The sequence below is a fragment of the Phasianus colchicus genome, chromosome 3 (assembly GCF_987193195.1).
Source record: "Phasianus colchicus chromosome 3, bPhaCol1.hap1.1, whole genome shotgun sequence".
Taxonomy (NCBI): Eukaryota; Metazoa; Chordata; class Aves; order Galliformes; family Phasianidae; genus Phasianus; species Phasianus colchicus.
Genome location: NC_143438.1, coordinates 80,758,086 through 80,775,138, shown reverse-complemented (window position 1 = coordinate 80,775,138; position 17,053 = coordinate 80,758,086). Strand labels below are relative to the sequence as shown.

The 17,053-nt window shown below is 38.7% G+C and overlaps 1 protein-coding gene across 1 annotated transcript in view; it reads left to right on the top strand.

The window, feature by feature from the left end:
• Positions 1-17,053, top strand: part of EIF3H (eukaryotic translation initiation factor 3 subunit H) — an 81,056-nt gene that overhangs the window by 11,026 nt on the left and 52,977 nt on the right. Inside the window, exon 2 of the mRNA XM_031591148.1 lies at positions 11,102-11,258. Within this exon, the coding sequence (XP_031447008.1) occupies positions 11,102-11,258 (157 nt within the window). The remainder of the gene's footprint in view (positions 1-11,101; positions 11,259-17,053) is intronic.

Sequence of the window (17,053 nt, the reverse complement as noted above, 5' to 3'; positions counted from 1 at the left end):
CTGAAATTTCAAAAAGAATTTGAAGTTATTTAACTTAGATAATATCTTTTTGGCATGCATATACAAGATTATTTAGGAATAAGTGTGAGAGTATTCCTGATTTGCTTGTGTGTGGATGCTTATATCAGATAAGTTTTTCAATCATTTTTATGGGTTAATTTAATTTTTAGGTTAATAAAGTGAGGCTTATTTGTTCATATTGTTTGCTTTGGAGTTTGAAGATGCACCTGAGTTTTGCTGTGTGTATTCAATGAAAGGCTGTGTCTCCGTTATTTAAAAAAAAAAAAAAAAAATTTTGGTCCTTTACTGGAGAAGTAAAGTTGGGATGTTGCGTTGAACATATATTTTTGCATTTGCAATTTGCATTTGTTTTGCTTAAATGTTGCAGCCTGCTTTGCCATCCATTTGTTTTAAGATCTTCCTGTTCTATGGAGTCCCTGTTCTAAGATGATCAGAGGGCTGGAGCACCTCTCCTATGAGGAAAGATTGAGGGAACTAGGCTTGTTTAGCTAGGAGAAGGAGAAGGAGAAGAGAAGGCTCTGGGGAGATCTCATTGTGGCCTTCCAGTTCTTGAAGGGAGCGTACAAACAGGAAGGGGAATGGCTGTTTACAAGGGTGGGTAGTGATAGGACAAGGGGGAATAGTTTTCAACTAAGACAAGGGAGATTTAGGTTAGATATTAGGAGGAAGTTTTTCACACAGAGGGTGGTGACACACTGGAACAGGTTGCCCAAGGAGGTTGTGGATGCCCCATTCCTGGAGGCATTCAAGGCCAGGCTGGATGTGGCTCTGGGCAGCCTGGTCTGGAGGTTGGTGACCCTGCCCATGGCAAGTGGGTTGAAACTAGATGAACTTGAGGTCCTTTTCAACCCAGGTCATTCTGTGATTCTATCTGTGCGATAGATAATAGACACAGCTATTCATGTTGAGCAGGCATTGTGTCCTCTTGGTGTTAAGGATCTTTGTTGTAGAAAGTAGGTTGCTTTTTGTCTGTTGTTCATGCTGATCTGAGGATACTAAGCAGCCTCTGTCATTAACATAGAGCACTTACAACTCAGTTATCATTACCTTATTGCCAGTGCTGAAAATGAACTGTTTTCAAGCTTGTAAAATTGCAAGAGGACATGGAATAGGTGTTTGGAAATAGTCTGAAAGCTGTACTATCTTATCCAATGGGCTTCTTGGTGATAAAATTTAGAATGATTATTTTTAATCTTACTGTTACAATAGCTATTATTAGACATGGAGCTCACTTGGAAGTGTTTTTCACTTGTCTTTGTGGTGGTACAAAAAGCAAGTATCTCTGATTGATGGAAAAGTTGAAGATAACCAACAGTACCTCACTTTCTTAGTGTTTTTTTCTATGTTTTTTGGATTTTAAAGCATGAAAACTTGAAAATAAGTCAGTCTTCATTCTCAGGATTGCATTACCTTTAGTAGAATGATCTTTCTCCATCTCAGCCCTTTAGCATGCCTTTCTGGCAGATGCTTGGGTAAGTGCTTGAACATAGAAAATGCATTGTGCAAATCTTTATAAACTGAAAGAATCAACAGAATGGCCTAGGTTGGAAGGGACCTCAAGGATCATTAATCTCCAAGCCCCTGCCATATGCAGGGCTACTAACCTCCCCATTTAATACTAGACCAGGCTGCCCAGGGCCCCATCCAACCTGGCCTTGAGCACCTCCAGGGACAGGGCATCCACAACCTCTCTGGGCAGCCTGTTCCAGCACCTCACCACTCTCTCTGTAAAGAATTTCCCCCGACATCCAACCTAAATCTTCCCACCTTCATCTTAAAACCATTTCCCCTTGTTATCTACCGTTGTAAAGAGTTGACTCCCCTCCTGTTTATAGGCTCCCTTTAGGTACTGGAAGGCTGCAGTGAGGTTACCCTGCAGCCTTCTTTTTTCTAGGCTGAACAAGCCCAGCTCACTCCGCCATGGTAGTCAGGGCCAGTAGAGATTTTATTAGTTACTTAAAAGCTTCTTCTGAACACACTTGGAAATGGTGTTTTTTTTATTTTAAGACAAGCACTTTAATAGTATGTGCATTGCCGTTATGTTGTGTAGGTTATGGTCTTTACAAAGAGATGAACTGTCGTGAAAAACATAGCGTGCCCTCTTCCAATCAAGCTACTGTTTTTTGAAGTTCAACTAGATAGGAGTGACTATCTTGCAGTTTTTCTTTAGCTTTGAACTGTTTACAGTTTGGTACAATTTGATTAAAGGATAGCCTGCTTTAATAAAATTGCCTACTGCTGCTTTTGTCTGTCATTTTTTAAATCAATAGGAGAGTATTGGAAGTTGATGCTAAAGAGTAAACCTGCTTGCCAATACTCTGCTAGCTAAATAGGGACTTTGAATATTTCAGTGATGATGATTTACTTATACATGAAATATACATATTAACTGTATTTTGACATATATGTGTAAGGCTCTGGTGTATCAGTTGGAAAATGTTGAAACTTTGCCTTTACCCACTTCTGATGTGCTCTAAAGGGCACAGTTCATCAGCTTTCGCTCTTGAAATGAAGGTTATGTATTGAAATTGTTAAAAATAAGTATAAATTGTGTTGGCAGTTTAGAAAAACTGCTAAAATACTAAGTTTTCAGCTTTCAAAAGATTGGAGTCTTGTGAAATAGGAGAAATAATACACTTAGTAGTGCTGCTGAAATGGTCTGTCCCACTTGTAACTAGCAGGATTTTGGACGTTTATTTTATTACAGCCCTATCGCTGCCTCCTAACAGTGTGGTAATAGCATCTAATGCCCTGCTGCTCGCAGGATTGAAATCCTGGGGCTGTGTTACAGAAGTGTTTCTTGTAAAAAGTTATTCTTTGGTGCCTGTGGCCCTGGTGGTTTCTGTAGGAATGGACATGAATCCATGTACTGTGAAATTTGTTATGAAACTTTGCATTGCAGAGAAATTCGTTATACCAGTCTGTGACCAGGGCAATGGAGAGTTTGAGTGCACAGATGTAATAATGCATTTTGACTTATATTGAGACAATATTTATACTGATGGCTTGTGTGTGATCATGGAGGTTGTTGTTAGCCTGAGTCGTTGTGTAGTCTAAATTAAAATGTGATGGGACAAAAATCAGGAAGAGATGGATCTGTTCATTAAAAGATGCCTTGATTTAACATTTGATGTGTTTCTGTGTTTTTTAATGAACTTTTCTCAGCTGTTTAATGACCTCATTTGGTGTGTTGCAGTTTGTGTTCAACTTCTTTCTGTTCCAAGAGCAAGCAGCTCACTTGGATACAAGTAAATGAATGACTTAGATCTTTCATGGCACTACAAGACATTAGCTGATAAATGTAAGTTCCTGATAGATTTAAAGGAATTGCAGCCTGTGGCAAACCACTGAGCTTCTAACCAAAACCCAGAGATCTCCCCTTCTTGTATTGTATTTGTACAGAAACAGGCTTTTGTGCCTGTACTGCTTCAGTTCATCAAGCTAAATTCACCTATCTATTTGTCAGTAGCATTTTTACATCTTATCTTTTATATATTTTCCAGAATTCCTTCTAGATATTACCAATTTCATGTTTTATGTAAAAACAGCTGTTTCTATAACTTGGAGTATTTTTTTTTTTTTGTAGGCTTTATATTCTCAAATCTCTACAGCTTTTGAGGTGTCACAGTAATAAAGTGAATGAAAAATTGATGAGAGGTTGTGTGTGCTTTCATTAAATACATTTGTGTCAATTCACCAGTCAGTGTCTTTAGCAAGCCTGTGCTTGCACTGTGTGAATGACCACCCCCATCAGAAGACTGTGGAGGCCTGAAGGCTATACCTGCAGAGGAAGGCCCTGTCTTTGTTAGACTGGATTTCTGTTTTGCTTGCTGGGAAATTCTGGAGCTCCTGAATTGCAACAGTTTAAAATTACTTTCTGCTAAAAGGAGAAATAATGAAACAACTGAGAGAGTAGATGCTTATGAAGTATTTTATTTAGGGCATTACCTTGTGGTAATTTAACCTTTGTATACAATTCAAGATGTCTGTTATCTGTGGCATGAACTCTTCACATTTTATGGAAGGTGGGAATGAAGAGTATCTTACCTTTTCTGTGCTGAGTTTTAGGGTAGGTAAGTGCTGTGGTTTAACCCGGTAGGCAGATGAGCACCATACAACTGCTTGCTCACTCCCCTGCTCAACTGAAATGAGGGAGAGAAGTGGAAACAAAGTTGAACTTGTGGGTTGATATAAACTATTCATTAAGACAAAGAAAAAAAAAAAAGGAAATAGGAAAAAAATATGATGAAAACAAAATATATCCAAAGTGCAACTATGTGCAGTGTACTACCTGCTGACTGACACTCAGATAAGAATACAACTGCCCACCTACCAACTGGCTTGCTACCAAGGGCCTGCTAAGAATGCAATATCTCTTCACCTGCTCACTGATGTCCTGCAACCCTCCGAGCAGTGGCCGACTGCCCACAGCTTTATGGCCTTCCACGTGTGGTATGGAATAACTGCTGGTCTAATTCTGGCTCTGTCAATTCCCTGCTGCTGGACCATAATGGCAGCAGCTCTTCTACCAAGTGGCTACTGTGCCCTAGTTATGCACATATCACTGGGAGACAGCCAGACATTGGTGTTTTTTTAACACTGTCTCAGCTGAAACCAGTACAGTAAGATAGAATATTTCTAGCTATGGCCAAGATTTTACATAGCCAATTAATGGTAAGGAAGGAATGATAAAATGATATTGACCTGTCACCAACTTTGAGTTGTGCATTGGTTCATCCACTCAGTAGCAAGGTATATCCTCACTTAGTGCTATGTATGGATTTAATCACCTCAGAATCACAGAATCACAGAATCACAGAATCACTAAGGTTGGAAAAGACCTATAGGATCATCCAGTCCAACCATCCACCTGTCACCAATGGTTCTCATTAAACCATATCCCTCAACACAACATCCAAACGTTCTTTGAACACCTCCAGGGTCGGTGACTCCACCACCTCCCTGGGCAGCCCATTCCAGTGCCTGACCACCCTTTCAGAGAAGTAGTATTTCCTAATATCCAGCCTGAATCTTCCCTGGCGAAGCTTGAAACCATTCCCTCTAGTCCTATCACCAGTTACACGAGAGAAGAGGCCGACCCCCAGCTCGCTACAACCTCCCTTCAGGTAGTTATAGAGAGCAATAAGGTCTCCCCTGAGCCTCCTCTTCTCCAGACTGAACAATCCCAGCTCCCTCAGCCGCTCCTCATAAGGCCTGTGCTCCAGACCCCTCACCAGCTTTGTTGCCCTTCTTTGAACACGCTCCAGGGCCTCAATGTCTTTCTTGCAGTGAGGGGACCTCTTCTTTGTGCTGTTGAGGGGGGGAAAAAAAAAAAAAACATCATCTTCTTTAAAGCCCCAGAACAAGCAACCAGAAAAAAACCAACCAAACAAACCAAAAACAAAACAATAGGAAAGTGGTGATTTAGAAACTATAAGCATGAGATGAAGCAGGAGGTAATATGGAATGTCATCTAGATCCTTCAGGTGCCCTAGTAGTGCAGTATAGTAATCATATTTAGATGGTTTTCTTCAGCCCAATGTGTTATTCTGCACTCTTTGAAAGACTTCCTGTAGTTAAATCTTCAGAATTCTTCAGCTTTATAAGCTAAACACTGTGGTGCCAGCTGATGTAGTAACTCAGCCAGGGAATAAAAAAATTTGGATAATTTTCAGTCACTTCCAGTTCCCAGAAGTATTCAAATAGTACAGGAATGCTTAGTATATAACTATATTTAAAATTACAGTTCAAATCTAGTATTTTTCCATTCAATTAAAATTAATTTATCAGAGGATTTTGTACTGAGACAAAACCTACAGAATCCTGTGATTTGTAATTTTGCCTTAAAACAGATGCAATATCCATTATATGAGGACCACCTCTGATCAGTGTGCTTTGTTAGTAGTAGTTGAATTCCAACTTCTGGAAACTTCCAGTCTTGCGTCAAAAGATATTTTACTATTCACACCTGATTGAATTGGTATGAAATGGCACGCACCATTTTGCTATGCTTCCTATGGAATTATGTTTTGAAGCACCAAATTTGTCAAGTTCAGAAATAAGACTTTAACATCTGGTATTTATTAGCTGTCGAGTGACATAAAATGCAAGTTTACTATTCCAAGAACTGCATTTCCAAAGGCTTTCTAAAAGTTGGTATTAAGACTGTAGTCAGTCAAGATAAGGGTGAAATGTGGGCTTTTTGAGTCCTTCAGTTGAAATGATGGTAGTTTGACTTGCTGTACGTAATGTTGTGGGCTGAAATTGTTACTTATCAACAAGTTCAGGAATAAGTTTTTTATTATTATTATTTTTTCCACAGCTACCTTGCTTTTCAAATTTACCTGATCTTGTCCATTTAGCCTTTGCTTATGTACAATGTATTCAGATCAGTGTGTGTGTATTTTACCACAGACACTGTTACAATCGGAGATATTTATCAAAGCCATTACTTCAAGATGTCAAAGATTGTAATGGAAGATAAGTGTATGTGTGTGTGTATATATATATGTGTGTGATATATATATATATATATATATATATATATATATATATATGCATATATGTATTTTAACTTCTGTGTTAAAATTGGTGTAATGGTTGTAAGGGCCTTTATTCTAAAAGCATACTGGAGATGGGGAACAGGTTCCACTTTAAGTATTTCTCAAGTCTTTGTTGTGAAGCTTCATATACAGCAACAAAAAGGTTAGGACACAGAATTGTAAAACCGTTTGGGTTGGAAGGAATTCTTAAAGACCATCTAGTCCAACTCCCTTGCATTGAATGGGGACACCTACCACCAGATGATGATGCTCAGAGCCCCATCCAGCTGGCTTTGAGTATCTCTAGGAGTGGGATATCCACCACCTCTGGCAACCTGTTCCAGTGCCTCGCCACCCTTATCATAAGAATTTTCTTCCTTATATCCAATTTAAATCTACACTCCTTTAGTTTGAAATCTAGTAGTGCACCAATTAACTTGAAGTTCTTTGTGTGTATGTAAACAGCTGTCACTGTAACCATCCAGAGAGAGCATTATGTGTATTAGACATGTTTTCTTACAGTGATATCTTTAATTTCTTTGGAGTTTCTTTTCTTCAGGCAGGAAAGCTGAGATGCTTTGTTTCTGTCTTATCCAGTGGTGCTACAGCCAGGTGATAAATCAGCTCAAGGCGACTTTTGCTTCATCAGCTTCCAGAACTTGTATTTTGTAACTGTAGGATAAGTACTTATCTGTCCTCTGTAAAAACATCACTTGGTGCTATTAACAAATGTTAACATTGCCCATGTTTCACTGTATCTTTCTGTAGTTTTTTCTTTTTTCCCACTTTCCAGGTCTTTGTTAAAGAGAAAGCTATTCATTCCATGCTTACCTGATTAATTAAGTTTAATAGCTGAGTAGCCAATTGATTTTAGCCCAGCACAGACTGTAGATTTGCTTTTTGGTGTGTTGTGTGCAGAGAAAGCAGACAATGCCACAGAGGCTAGGGTGTATGCAGCTTGGTATGTCTCCGTTTGGAAAGTATCAAACAGATTAAATAGCACTTTCTCCAGAGCCGTTAAATATGGTTTTAATATGGATTAAGTAGATACCAGCATTTTAATTTCATCAAAATTCACCAACATCTGTGGGTTTAGGACAGTACAATTGCATGAGTTAGTTTCGTCGGTTCAGACCTATTCATTTACGGAAGTACACTGGCAGTTCTGCTCTCTTGAACGTTTTCCATGCTAGAGTTTAAATGAAATTGCCATTCCTGATGTAGCGGTAAACGTAAAGGTTCGTGGTCCGAGCTTTAAGAATTGCTATGGGAAAGGTTCCAGGACTGTGATAACACACATTCAAAATGTGTCAGCCACTATTACCAGTAAAAGCTTTCAAGCTATTTGCCAAGCTAAATATTGATCACAGTTTTCCCTCGTGTTATTTAGTGAGAGGATGTGGCTGTCATGGCGCCATCTGTATTTGATGCCCATGTCAGTTATGATCTGTTTGAAAGCAGCTAAATAACATCACTATTTACACTCTCTCCCCAGATCCTGGCTACTGGTGCTGGTGGTTGTGCTAATAAAGCTTTCATAGGTGGGAAACACTGTTAAGCATTCAGAAAGGTTTAAATACATGACTTAAGAACATAAATCAGCTTGTTTCATTGTGTATTTAGTGGGCTACCAAGAACTGTATTTTGCTTAATTTTGTATCTCTAAGAAACAACTCAGCACATGTACTGGAAATCTGGTTTCAATATAGGTACTTTCAGCTCTCTGGAACAGAACTATATATGAACTTTCAGTACTTTGATTTGGTGTTTTCTCTCTTCAGAGAAATACAAACACGTGTATCTTAACATATTCATGTCATTACAACTGAATGTTTCCAGGATCCCCACTGTTGAGGTTGTCAGTTCATGGTAAAGGTATTGCAATATTAAAATATAAACTTTTGAAATAAACAGCTGTGCTTTTGTAATATGTCCAGTTAAAATTGCTCATACAACTAAAATATGCATCTTTGAGCATTTTTAATGGTTTCAGAATGTATTTTTTTCTGTAGTATGACTTCATTTTTAATGGTTGAGCAGTGCTTTGAAGATTAGAAACACTGCTAAACAGCTAGCATTTTTTTTTAATTAATTAAGGATTAATGGCCATTAAAATCTGGCAAGTGGCTACTCCAAGTGATTGAATTGCTTTGGAATTTTTGAAGACTAACTTTACAATGCTGGGGTACTTTTGAGGTTTAGTTAGTAGCTGTTTGTATACCCACCCAATTCTAAAGAGCCCTTGTATATCTTAGTAAATGCATTTAGTATGTATGAAATATTAAGCTATGCACGTGACTGATTTCTGTGTTCAGAGATACTAGAATTTAAAAAACAAAGTTTAAATATGTGTTTTTATAGTAAGTCGTATTGCTTAATGCATTTTGTACTCCAGTAGGTAGGCAGCCTTTAATGGTTGGCGAGTCATATTCTGTAACTGCATTACTTAAATGACGGTAAGAGCTGAAATGTTTTTGGTTACTTTTAATTTCATGTGGCAGTGGCATAGCAGTGATGGTTCTGAGGGTATTTAGACTAGCAAACCTTGCGTTTGAAGGTCTGTTCTTAATACTGAAATAAGAATTTCAGTGCCTATATCTATACTGGTCATATGAAATTTTGTTGGCAAGCTTTTCAATCCTAGTTGAAGAGCCTGCTCCACTAAAGGCTTGTGTGCTATGCGCTAAATGAAACTCTCCAGAAAAAAGAACAAAATGAAAACAGGATTGACGTGTCATCAGGTACATTTCTCAGACTCCTTCATTAAACGTTTCATAAATGATTTCAGTAGCTAATGTATTTTCCAGTGCAGTCATAAACTTCTGCAGCTTGTTAATGGGTGTGAAATTGAGAGAAGTGAGTTTGTGAGCTACTTCTTCACTATTTTACTCGGACTCCTTTAGAAAACAATCTTGTGCGTGAGCCTAAATTGGGGTCTGTGTCTCCCTGGATAATAGCTGCTGTGATCTTCAGGTTGGAGATAGAAAATCACTGGCTTTGGTAACAACTTTGTTGTGTTTTGAAGTAGATGACTAGCATTTGAATACCTGGTTTTATCTTCTTGAAAAATATTGATGGTCTGTGACAGCCAGTGCTCTTTTTGTTTGCTGCTGTCTTCTGTGAGCAAATACTATCAGAAATGCTGTAATAAAACTGACATAATATCAGAAGCGCTTTTGAATTGGAGTCAGTGGGAAAATGGGAATCGTAACGGGAACAGTCAATATACACAGAAATCTCAATAGCAAATGAGGAGAAAAATGCTGAAAAAATGAAGCTTATAGGGCTGTATATTGAGAATAGTTGTGCAGTAAATAGAGAGCATGGTATGTTGTAATGAGTCCAGTCCTGAATTATTTTTTTTATGAATTTCTTGAGTGAAAGACCGAGTTTATGGTAAATATATAGCAAATGTTACATTTAACAAAACGCAAGCTGAGTGTTATTTATATGTTGTCTGTGTGATAGAAGATATTTGATAGATCAATATGGTCTAGCTCTTATTTGCTGCACTTCTTTCAAGCATTGCAAAATTCTCCTTTGCTTTCAGTTCTTCCCCGTGAAGGAAATCTATTTATATATATTTTTTTTCAAAGCACGTTTTTCTTCCATTTAATCTGTACTGCAACTCTTTAATTCATTAAGAGTGTTTTTCGCCAACTGAGGCAAAGATTAAGAATAAATATATAAGGACAAGCTAGAAAAAGATCTATGTTACTGGTATTTAAGTATAAGCTTGACAACCCTCAAGAGGTTGAGCTAAAATCCATTATAGTGGGGGATTTACCAGTGAATATATTGTAGCAGTAGTGTAACAACAACACATTGTCAGACATTTTCTGGTGCATTTTACTTGGGTCGATGGATTGGGATTTAGTGAAATAAAATCCACATGTGATGGACCAAGGATAAGATTTTAAGGTCTGTTTTTGTGGTAACCATATCCTGTCACGTTCTAGTTCTTATTATTAAACAAATTTTGATTTGTGTAGAGAAGGAACTTATACTCCTTTTAAGCATTCATTACTTCTTGAAATACGTAGTTCACAAGATACAGATTGCTTGACTATCTGAAGTAAAATTGCAGTAAGGTGCAATTTTAAATGTTAGTACATTTTCTGAGTTTTAATTGATGCATCTTCTGCTTAAAAAAAAAAAATCCTACTGGTTTCTCCATAATTACTTTCAAGATGTTTTGGTAATGTTTCTTTCAAGTGAGAGCTAATAAAAATTAGAGCAAGAAGATGAAGTTAAAACAAACAAACAAACATATCTGAATATTTCATTTTAGGAGGTTGTTTTGGAAAAATGATTTGGGACTGCATTTTGACTGTTCATTTAGTGGTCCTTTAAGTTCCCCAATATTTTAAGAGTGGCTGTTGTTTAACTTGCCTTGAAGATACTGGTATTTTAACCAGTAGCTCACTTGTTTTGCAGCTCTAGTTTATGCAACAGTTAAAAGAACATAGTTTTGAGTTTAAAAATTGTTGGGGGAAAAAATGATTACATCTCATGGTTTTCTTGTCTTTGCATTCTAGGTTGTGTTAAAGATCATTAAACATTACCAAGAAGAAGGACAGGGAAATGAAGTGGTCCAAGGAGTGCTGCTGGGTCTTGTGGTGGATGACAGACTTGAAATCACAAATTGTTTCCCCTTCCCTCAGCATACAGAAGATGATGCAGACTTTGATGAAGGTAATGGCTACAATTTTTTGCAAAACTTGTGTTAAAACACCATCCATATGTGCAAAAAGAGATTTTTTCACCACGACTAGTAGCTTCTACGTGATCAGAGAGTGTTTTTGTTTTGATTTGAGGCATAACTGCTCTACTTAAAATGCCATCTTGCATATTCAACTGCAACATACGGAAAGTTACAGATAAATACTATAATGTATATACACACATTGTAGAGTAAGACTGTCTCACTGAAAATTACATTCAATTCCAGTATATAATTCATATAGCCATTTCACAAAAAGACTTACAGTTTGTTTATCCATGTATGTGTATATATGTAGTCAAGCATGTAGGTTGCCTCCCTGTGGATTTCTTTATATGTGTTAAGTGCTTACTTTGAAAGCCTGGAGGGCAAAGCTTTGCAAGTTTAAGAATCACTGGTTAACATGAAATCTGCATGATTTTTTGCTTCTCCAACTAAGCTACAAGTAGTATCAGAGTTTTACATCTGTCTCGGTGCTTCCTTGCTGGCCTAGCAGGTTTTTTTTTTTATTTTATTGTCAATATAAGTTAACATAGTTGACTTGACACAGGATTACAAAATTTGTAAAACAAATTTTAGAGGTTTACAATTCTAATCTTTGTGCTGTGTGTATGTATACATCTAGTGATGCTGGTAGAAATGATTCTTTGCTAGGTTTTAGAGAGGAACAATTTGACTTCAAGAGTAACTGAAGAGGCAATATAATCAAAGGAGTTGTGGTTGGAAGCTTGATTCTATCTAATTTTGCTAATTCAGTTTGAGCAAGATTAAGTAATGTTTAAGCATAAACTCATTTTTCTTATAATAAGATTAGATATTATTAAATTAATATCTTATTACAAAAGAACCTTGAACTGCCTTTAAAACAGAGATTGTTTTAAGACTGTGCAGCTTGGTAAGGTTTCTTGGCTGTTTATTGCTTTTGTTGTGGTATCATACCATTCACAATTTTAAGAACAGTGAAACAAGGGAATGTTAATTGTCCTACAGTAATATGGTACCAGAGTCAGAGCTATATTTTGTTAAAGCCTAAGAGATGTTTTAAATATTATTTCTCTTCTATAGCTCTTCAAAGGATTAGAGTAAGTTAAATTTTTAATTGGAGCCTGTGCTTTAGTTTTTGCTGTACAAAAAGGCTGTTTTTTTTTCTGTGTAGCCAATAGATAAGCAAGCAGTGAAATAAAGTTCTTAGTTTCTGAGATGGGTTTATCTCACTATGACAACCGTACTGAAGCTGTAAGTCTGTGATCTTATTGCAAGGTTCAGCTGTTCCTGCTTGTAAGAAACTTCATTCCAAGAACTCTTGTCAGTTTTTCTTTTTCTCTTCTCAGCAAGCAGGCACTTATCCTGGTATCAAGTGATGTGCAAAGGCAATGCTTGTGGAGCTTCCCTTACCAGGATGCCTTAGCATTATCAACCTTCTGTTTCAGTGCTACAGAGGGAAGAACAAACTTGAGCCAGCATAGGTGGCATGTGTAGCAGTTTAACTGCTATGTGCCTAACAGCAGTATGGAATTGGCAACTGTGTCAGTGGAGCTTTCCAATGCTGAACTATGTACAAAGAGGTTCTCTGCCTTCTTAGTATAAGAAAAAACCATTTACACACTGCTCTTGTTCACCCTGCATTACCTTTAATTTGGGTCTCTTAAGCCCTTCGACCCATGTGGTAGAGGCTAGAGAAGGTGAAAACTGAAACAAAGTGGCTCTTGAGGTAGCCAGCTGAGTGTTAGATGCTTTTTTACCCTTGGAATATAATTGTCTTCCATCTTCTCAATGTGTCTTGTTTGTTTTCTCCGGAGCTGTGCTTCCCTATGCAACTGTTTTGCTGGATTTTCAAAAGATTGTTTTCTTTTAGATGCAGATATTTAAGCAGAGAGATCTATTGTTATCTGCTGGAACTTTAACATTTACCATGTTAAAACCTAAACCAAACAAGCATCTTCCTCTTCTCAAGACTTGTACCACTGGTTTTATGTGTCTACCCAAATTCAGACCAGAGATACTGAGGGAAGGAAAAAGTATCTCTGCGCTTCAGTACTTCCATCACCCAGAAAGATACTGAACTTAGTTCACTTTGGTCTGCATCATGCTTTGTATTGTCTTTTCCTCTAGTTTCCTCTGTGTGTCTTTGGATTTTTCTGTTTTCCTTTATTTAAGATACTGGAATAGCAACAATTCTATTTACAGTGTAAGTTTCTGGGCCTGCAAAATACATTTCACAGAATCACAGAATTGTAGAGGTTGAAGGGGACCTCTAGATATCATAGAGTCCAACCTTGGTCTGTCAGTATCCTGCCTGACTTTGGCCATGCATGGTTGTGTGTTAATGCAGGGACTACTGCACAGATTGGAGGGGGCAGCTGATCTCCTCCTGAGGGGGGAGCAATCATGCTGCAGTTATCTGTTCCCAAACACCAAATCTGCAATGGTGAGAATTGGATGAATGCACAAAAAATAATTTATTCTGTACTGTCTTGCAGGAGCTCTAGGAGTAGGTAACATGTAAAATACACATTTACCTTTTGGTCTTGAGGTGATTCTTGTTAAGAGAATGAAGTTTATGTATGGGAGGGTGATATTTCAGCAAACAAATTGTTGAGTACTTGGCAAGAAACATGAAAGCTAATGATTTCTTTTTAAAATGGAGGAGATCTGATATAAAGCACGTTTTTGAAGGTGCTAAGAAAATGCCCTTAACTTAAACTTGAAATAGGTACTTAAATGATGTTTAAGAATCTGAGGGATAAAGATGGATTTCTAACTGTTGTTAGCAACAGCCATTGCTTCAAATATGCTTTTATTTTAAAAGGTGACATTTTGCTGCTTATTGCTAATATCTGAACTAATAGTAAATTTTGACTATTTGCCTCAATATAATTGCCTCAAAAACAAAATTGTCAATTTAAAAACAAAAGTCACTGCTTGTTTTTTTTTTTTTTGTGAGATGATTCTTCAGAGTAGTTTGGACTATTTCTAGAAACTGTAGAAAATATACTTTTTTTTTTTTTTTAGCTTCAAGTAGTTCTTATTAAAAATCTGTAAGGGCTGTCTAACATTTATGAATCCACAGGTGTTTTTCATCTCAGAAAGTTTCTCTCACAGTGTCATCTTCCTGAGATTCTTTTTACAAAGTATAATTTTTGGTAAGATTTTCCTGTCAGGGAAGTCTTAAACACCTACAATGGCCTGCTGTAGCACAATATTTTCCAGGGAGACTTTCAGCCCAGCAATCTGTGCTAGAAAGCTGTAGGTGAAGTTTAGTTGATGATGTGTGAACTAATGGAGGAAAATTGCCGAACTGGTGTATGTTGTTGAGTCTTCAGCAAAATATGCCTCAGCGCAGGCTTTGATTTTAGGGCTGCTCTCTAGACTCCTGTTCAGGCTTTTACTTCCAAATAGCTTTATTTCTTTATGCTCAGTGTGCTCAAATGCTCAAAAGTATTGAAATGATTTCTCAAAACAGAGGTCTTTAAGTTTGAGAAGATGCTTTCATGTGAAGTCCTGCAGATTTTCCCTAAACATGAGTTGAATCTAATGATTTCTGCTCTAAAGATTTCTTGGTGAAAGCACTCCTGTGAAATGATGCAGTACCCACGCACGTCTTTGTTTTGTGAGGTTAGTTTTCTGAGAATTACTTTCACTTTAGGGTGCTTCAAAGCTTTTGTCTGTGCTTAGTTTTCCTTTCAGTTAACGTTTACAAAGAAGTTGTAAGGCATGACATTAATATTTAAGGAAGAAAATACGTATTATTCTTGACTACAAATTGCGTCTGCAAGGGACGTGTTGTGTTCTGTTCTTCTCACTTGGGTTAACTCGCTTTCCATGCAAGGAATACATTGCCTTTAAACAGGAAGAAAAGCTACATAACGATTAACATAGAAGAGAAAAATGATGTAATGTACATTTTGAAATTCATGATAAATTTTGAGACGCTTTATTTCAACCTGAGATGTTTTCACTACCTTACTTTCAAAGCTAAGATAATAGATTAAGTGCTGTGGTAGTTGTGCCAATAACAACTTTGAGGCAACTGTGTAATTATGTATTAAAAAGAAAAAACTCTAGAATGTTAGAATTTTCTTGTAGCTATATGGAGTTTTCATCAAGTTCCTTGTGAAATGCTGCAGATGGGAAGGTGATGTCTTCACTTGTGTGAATTTTACTTCCTCGCTTGAAGGTTAATTTTGTTTGTCAGCTTTCAGAAGAGAGCTATCTAAGGATTCTTACGTTTGCGCGTATCTGTTGTGTGTAGGCAGTATTTAGTTGTGCTGTCAGTAATAACTAAAATAACACAGTTCAGCGAGAATGTTGCACGGTTTGCTGTGCGTGTGGCTGCAGTTTAGCCTCAAATACAGCGGCATGTGGAGCGACACGTATATCCCATGTGGTGGTTTTGCAGGGCTTGAAGCAGACAGTGGCAGCAGCAGTTGTTAGTGCTGAGCCTTACCTGCAGCACTGCCAGCACCGTGCCCTGCAGTTACGTGATGCTGCGTGAGCGGAGGGCTTCACACGGCTGGGAGGAGTGCGCTTTTAGAGAAGTTAATTTAAGATAAGCATCACACTGGGCACGCGTGCCTGAATTGGTGCCTACTGCAGTGAGACCCAAGTGAATGTTCTCTGTTCGGGTATCTGTCCCGTTGGACGTTAAATCTTTTAAAACTAAGCCTGTGAGCTGCTGCGTTTGGCGTTGTAGCTCCTTAAAGAACAGCATTGCTTGAGCGTGTGCTTCCCAGCGTCACAGAGCGCAGCGTCTTCTTGTCTTCCACGGCGGGGCTCGAAGCCTGTGTGGAAAGCGGTGCGCAGCCATGCCCGCATCTCGCTCAGGCCGAGCGCTGCCGTCCGCCCTTACGCAGCGGGATGGCGGCCGTGCGGCGAGGCGCTGCTCTCCCGCGCGGGGCGCCGCCAGGGGGCGCCGTCATCCCGCGCACGGCGGCCGGGAGCGGAGCGGCGCAGCGCGGGGCCGTGGCGCCCCGTCCCGTGCCGAGGTCCGTCCGTGTGCCGCCGGGCGCTGCGGAGCTCCGTGCGCGCTGCTCCGGCTCAGGGCTGCGCCGGCCGCCTACCGGCTCTCCTCTCCCGTTCCCGATCCCCACGCGGGTCGCTTAAAGGGGAGGCAGCGTTAGTGCCGAGGCACGGACTTGGGTTTATGCAGCGGGCTGTGTCAATTTAAGAATTGCGTATTTACTATTGCATGTTCTGTTCCTTTTCTTGGTGCTAAATACCTCTGCTTGTAGCGCTTCTGGATTCTCGAGTGGATTCCTTCTTGCAGGGCTGGATAAATCCTTTTGTTCACCGTCTCATTTTGAATCAAAACTGAGAAATCTTTGTGTTCTTTTAAGCACAGACGTATTAAAATTGTATTTAAATCCACGTCCGTTAAGATGTGCTGCAGGAGGAGTCGGGGCAATTTGCACCAAACACAGGAATGCCGTAACGCCTTTTATCTTACTCGAAGAAAATGTTCTTTGTGACATTTTTCTTTGGGTAATTTTAAAGATGAAATACTTGCATCTGCCAGATTCCAGTAATTCGGTCCGTTTGTTTGATTTCTGTAAGCCACCCATGCAGTGGATTTCATCACCATATCTAATAAACTCGTAGTTACGCTGGAATTTACTGAAAACTGTACTTCAGAACGCTCATTTAATAGTCCTAAAGAGGAGGTGAGAGAGGGTTCTCAGTTGCAGGGAGCAGCTGTGCAGGTAGGGCTGTATGCAGCAGGCTGAGCAGCACTGTGCCGTGCAGCCCTGCCATTCAGGTACTCACTGCT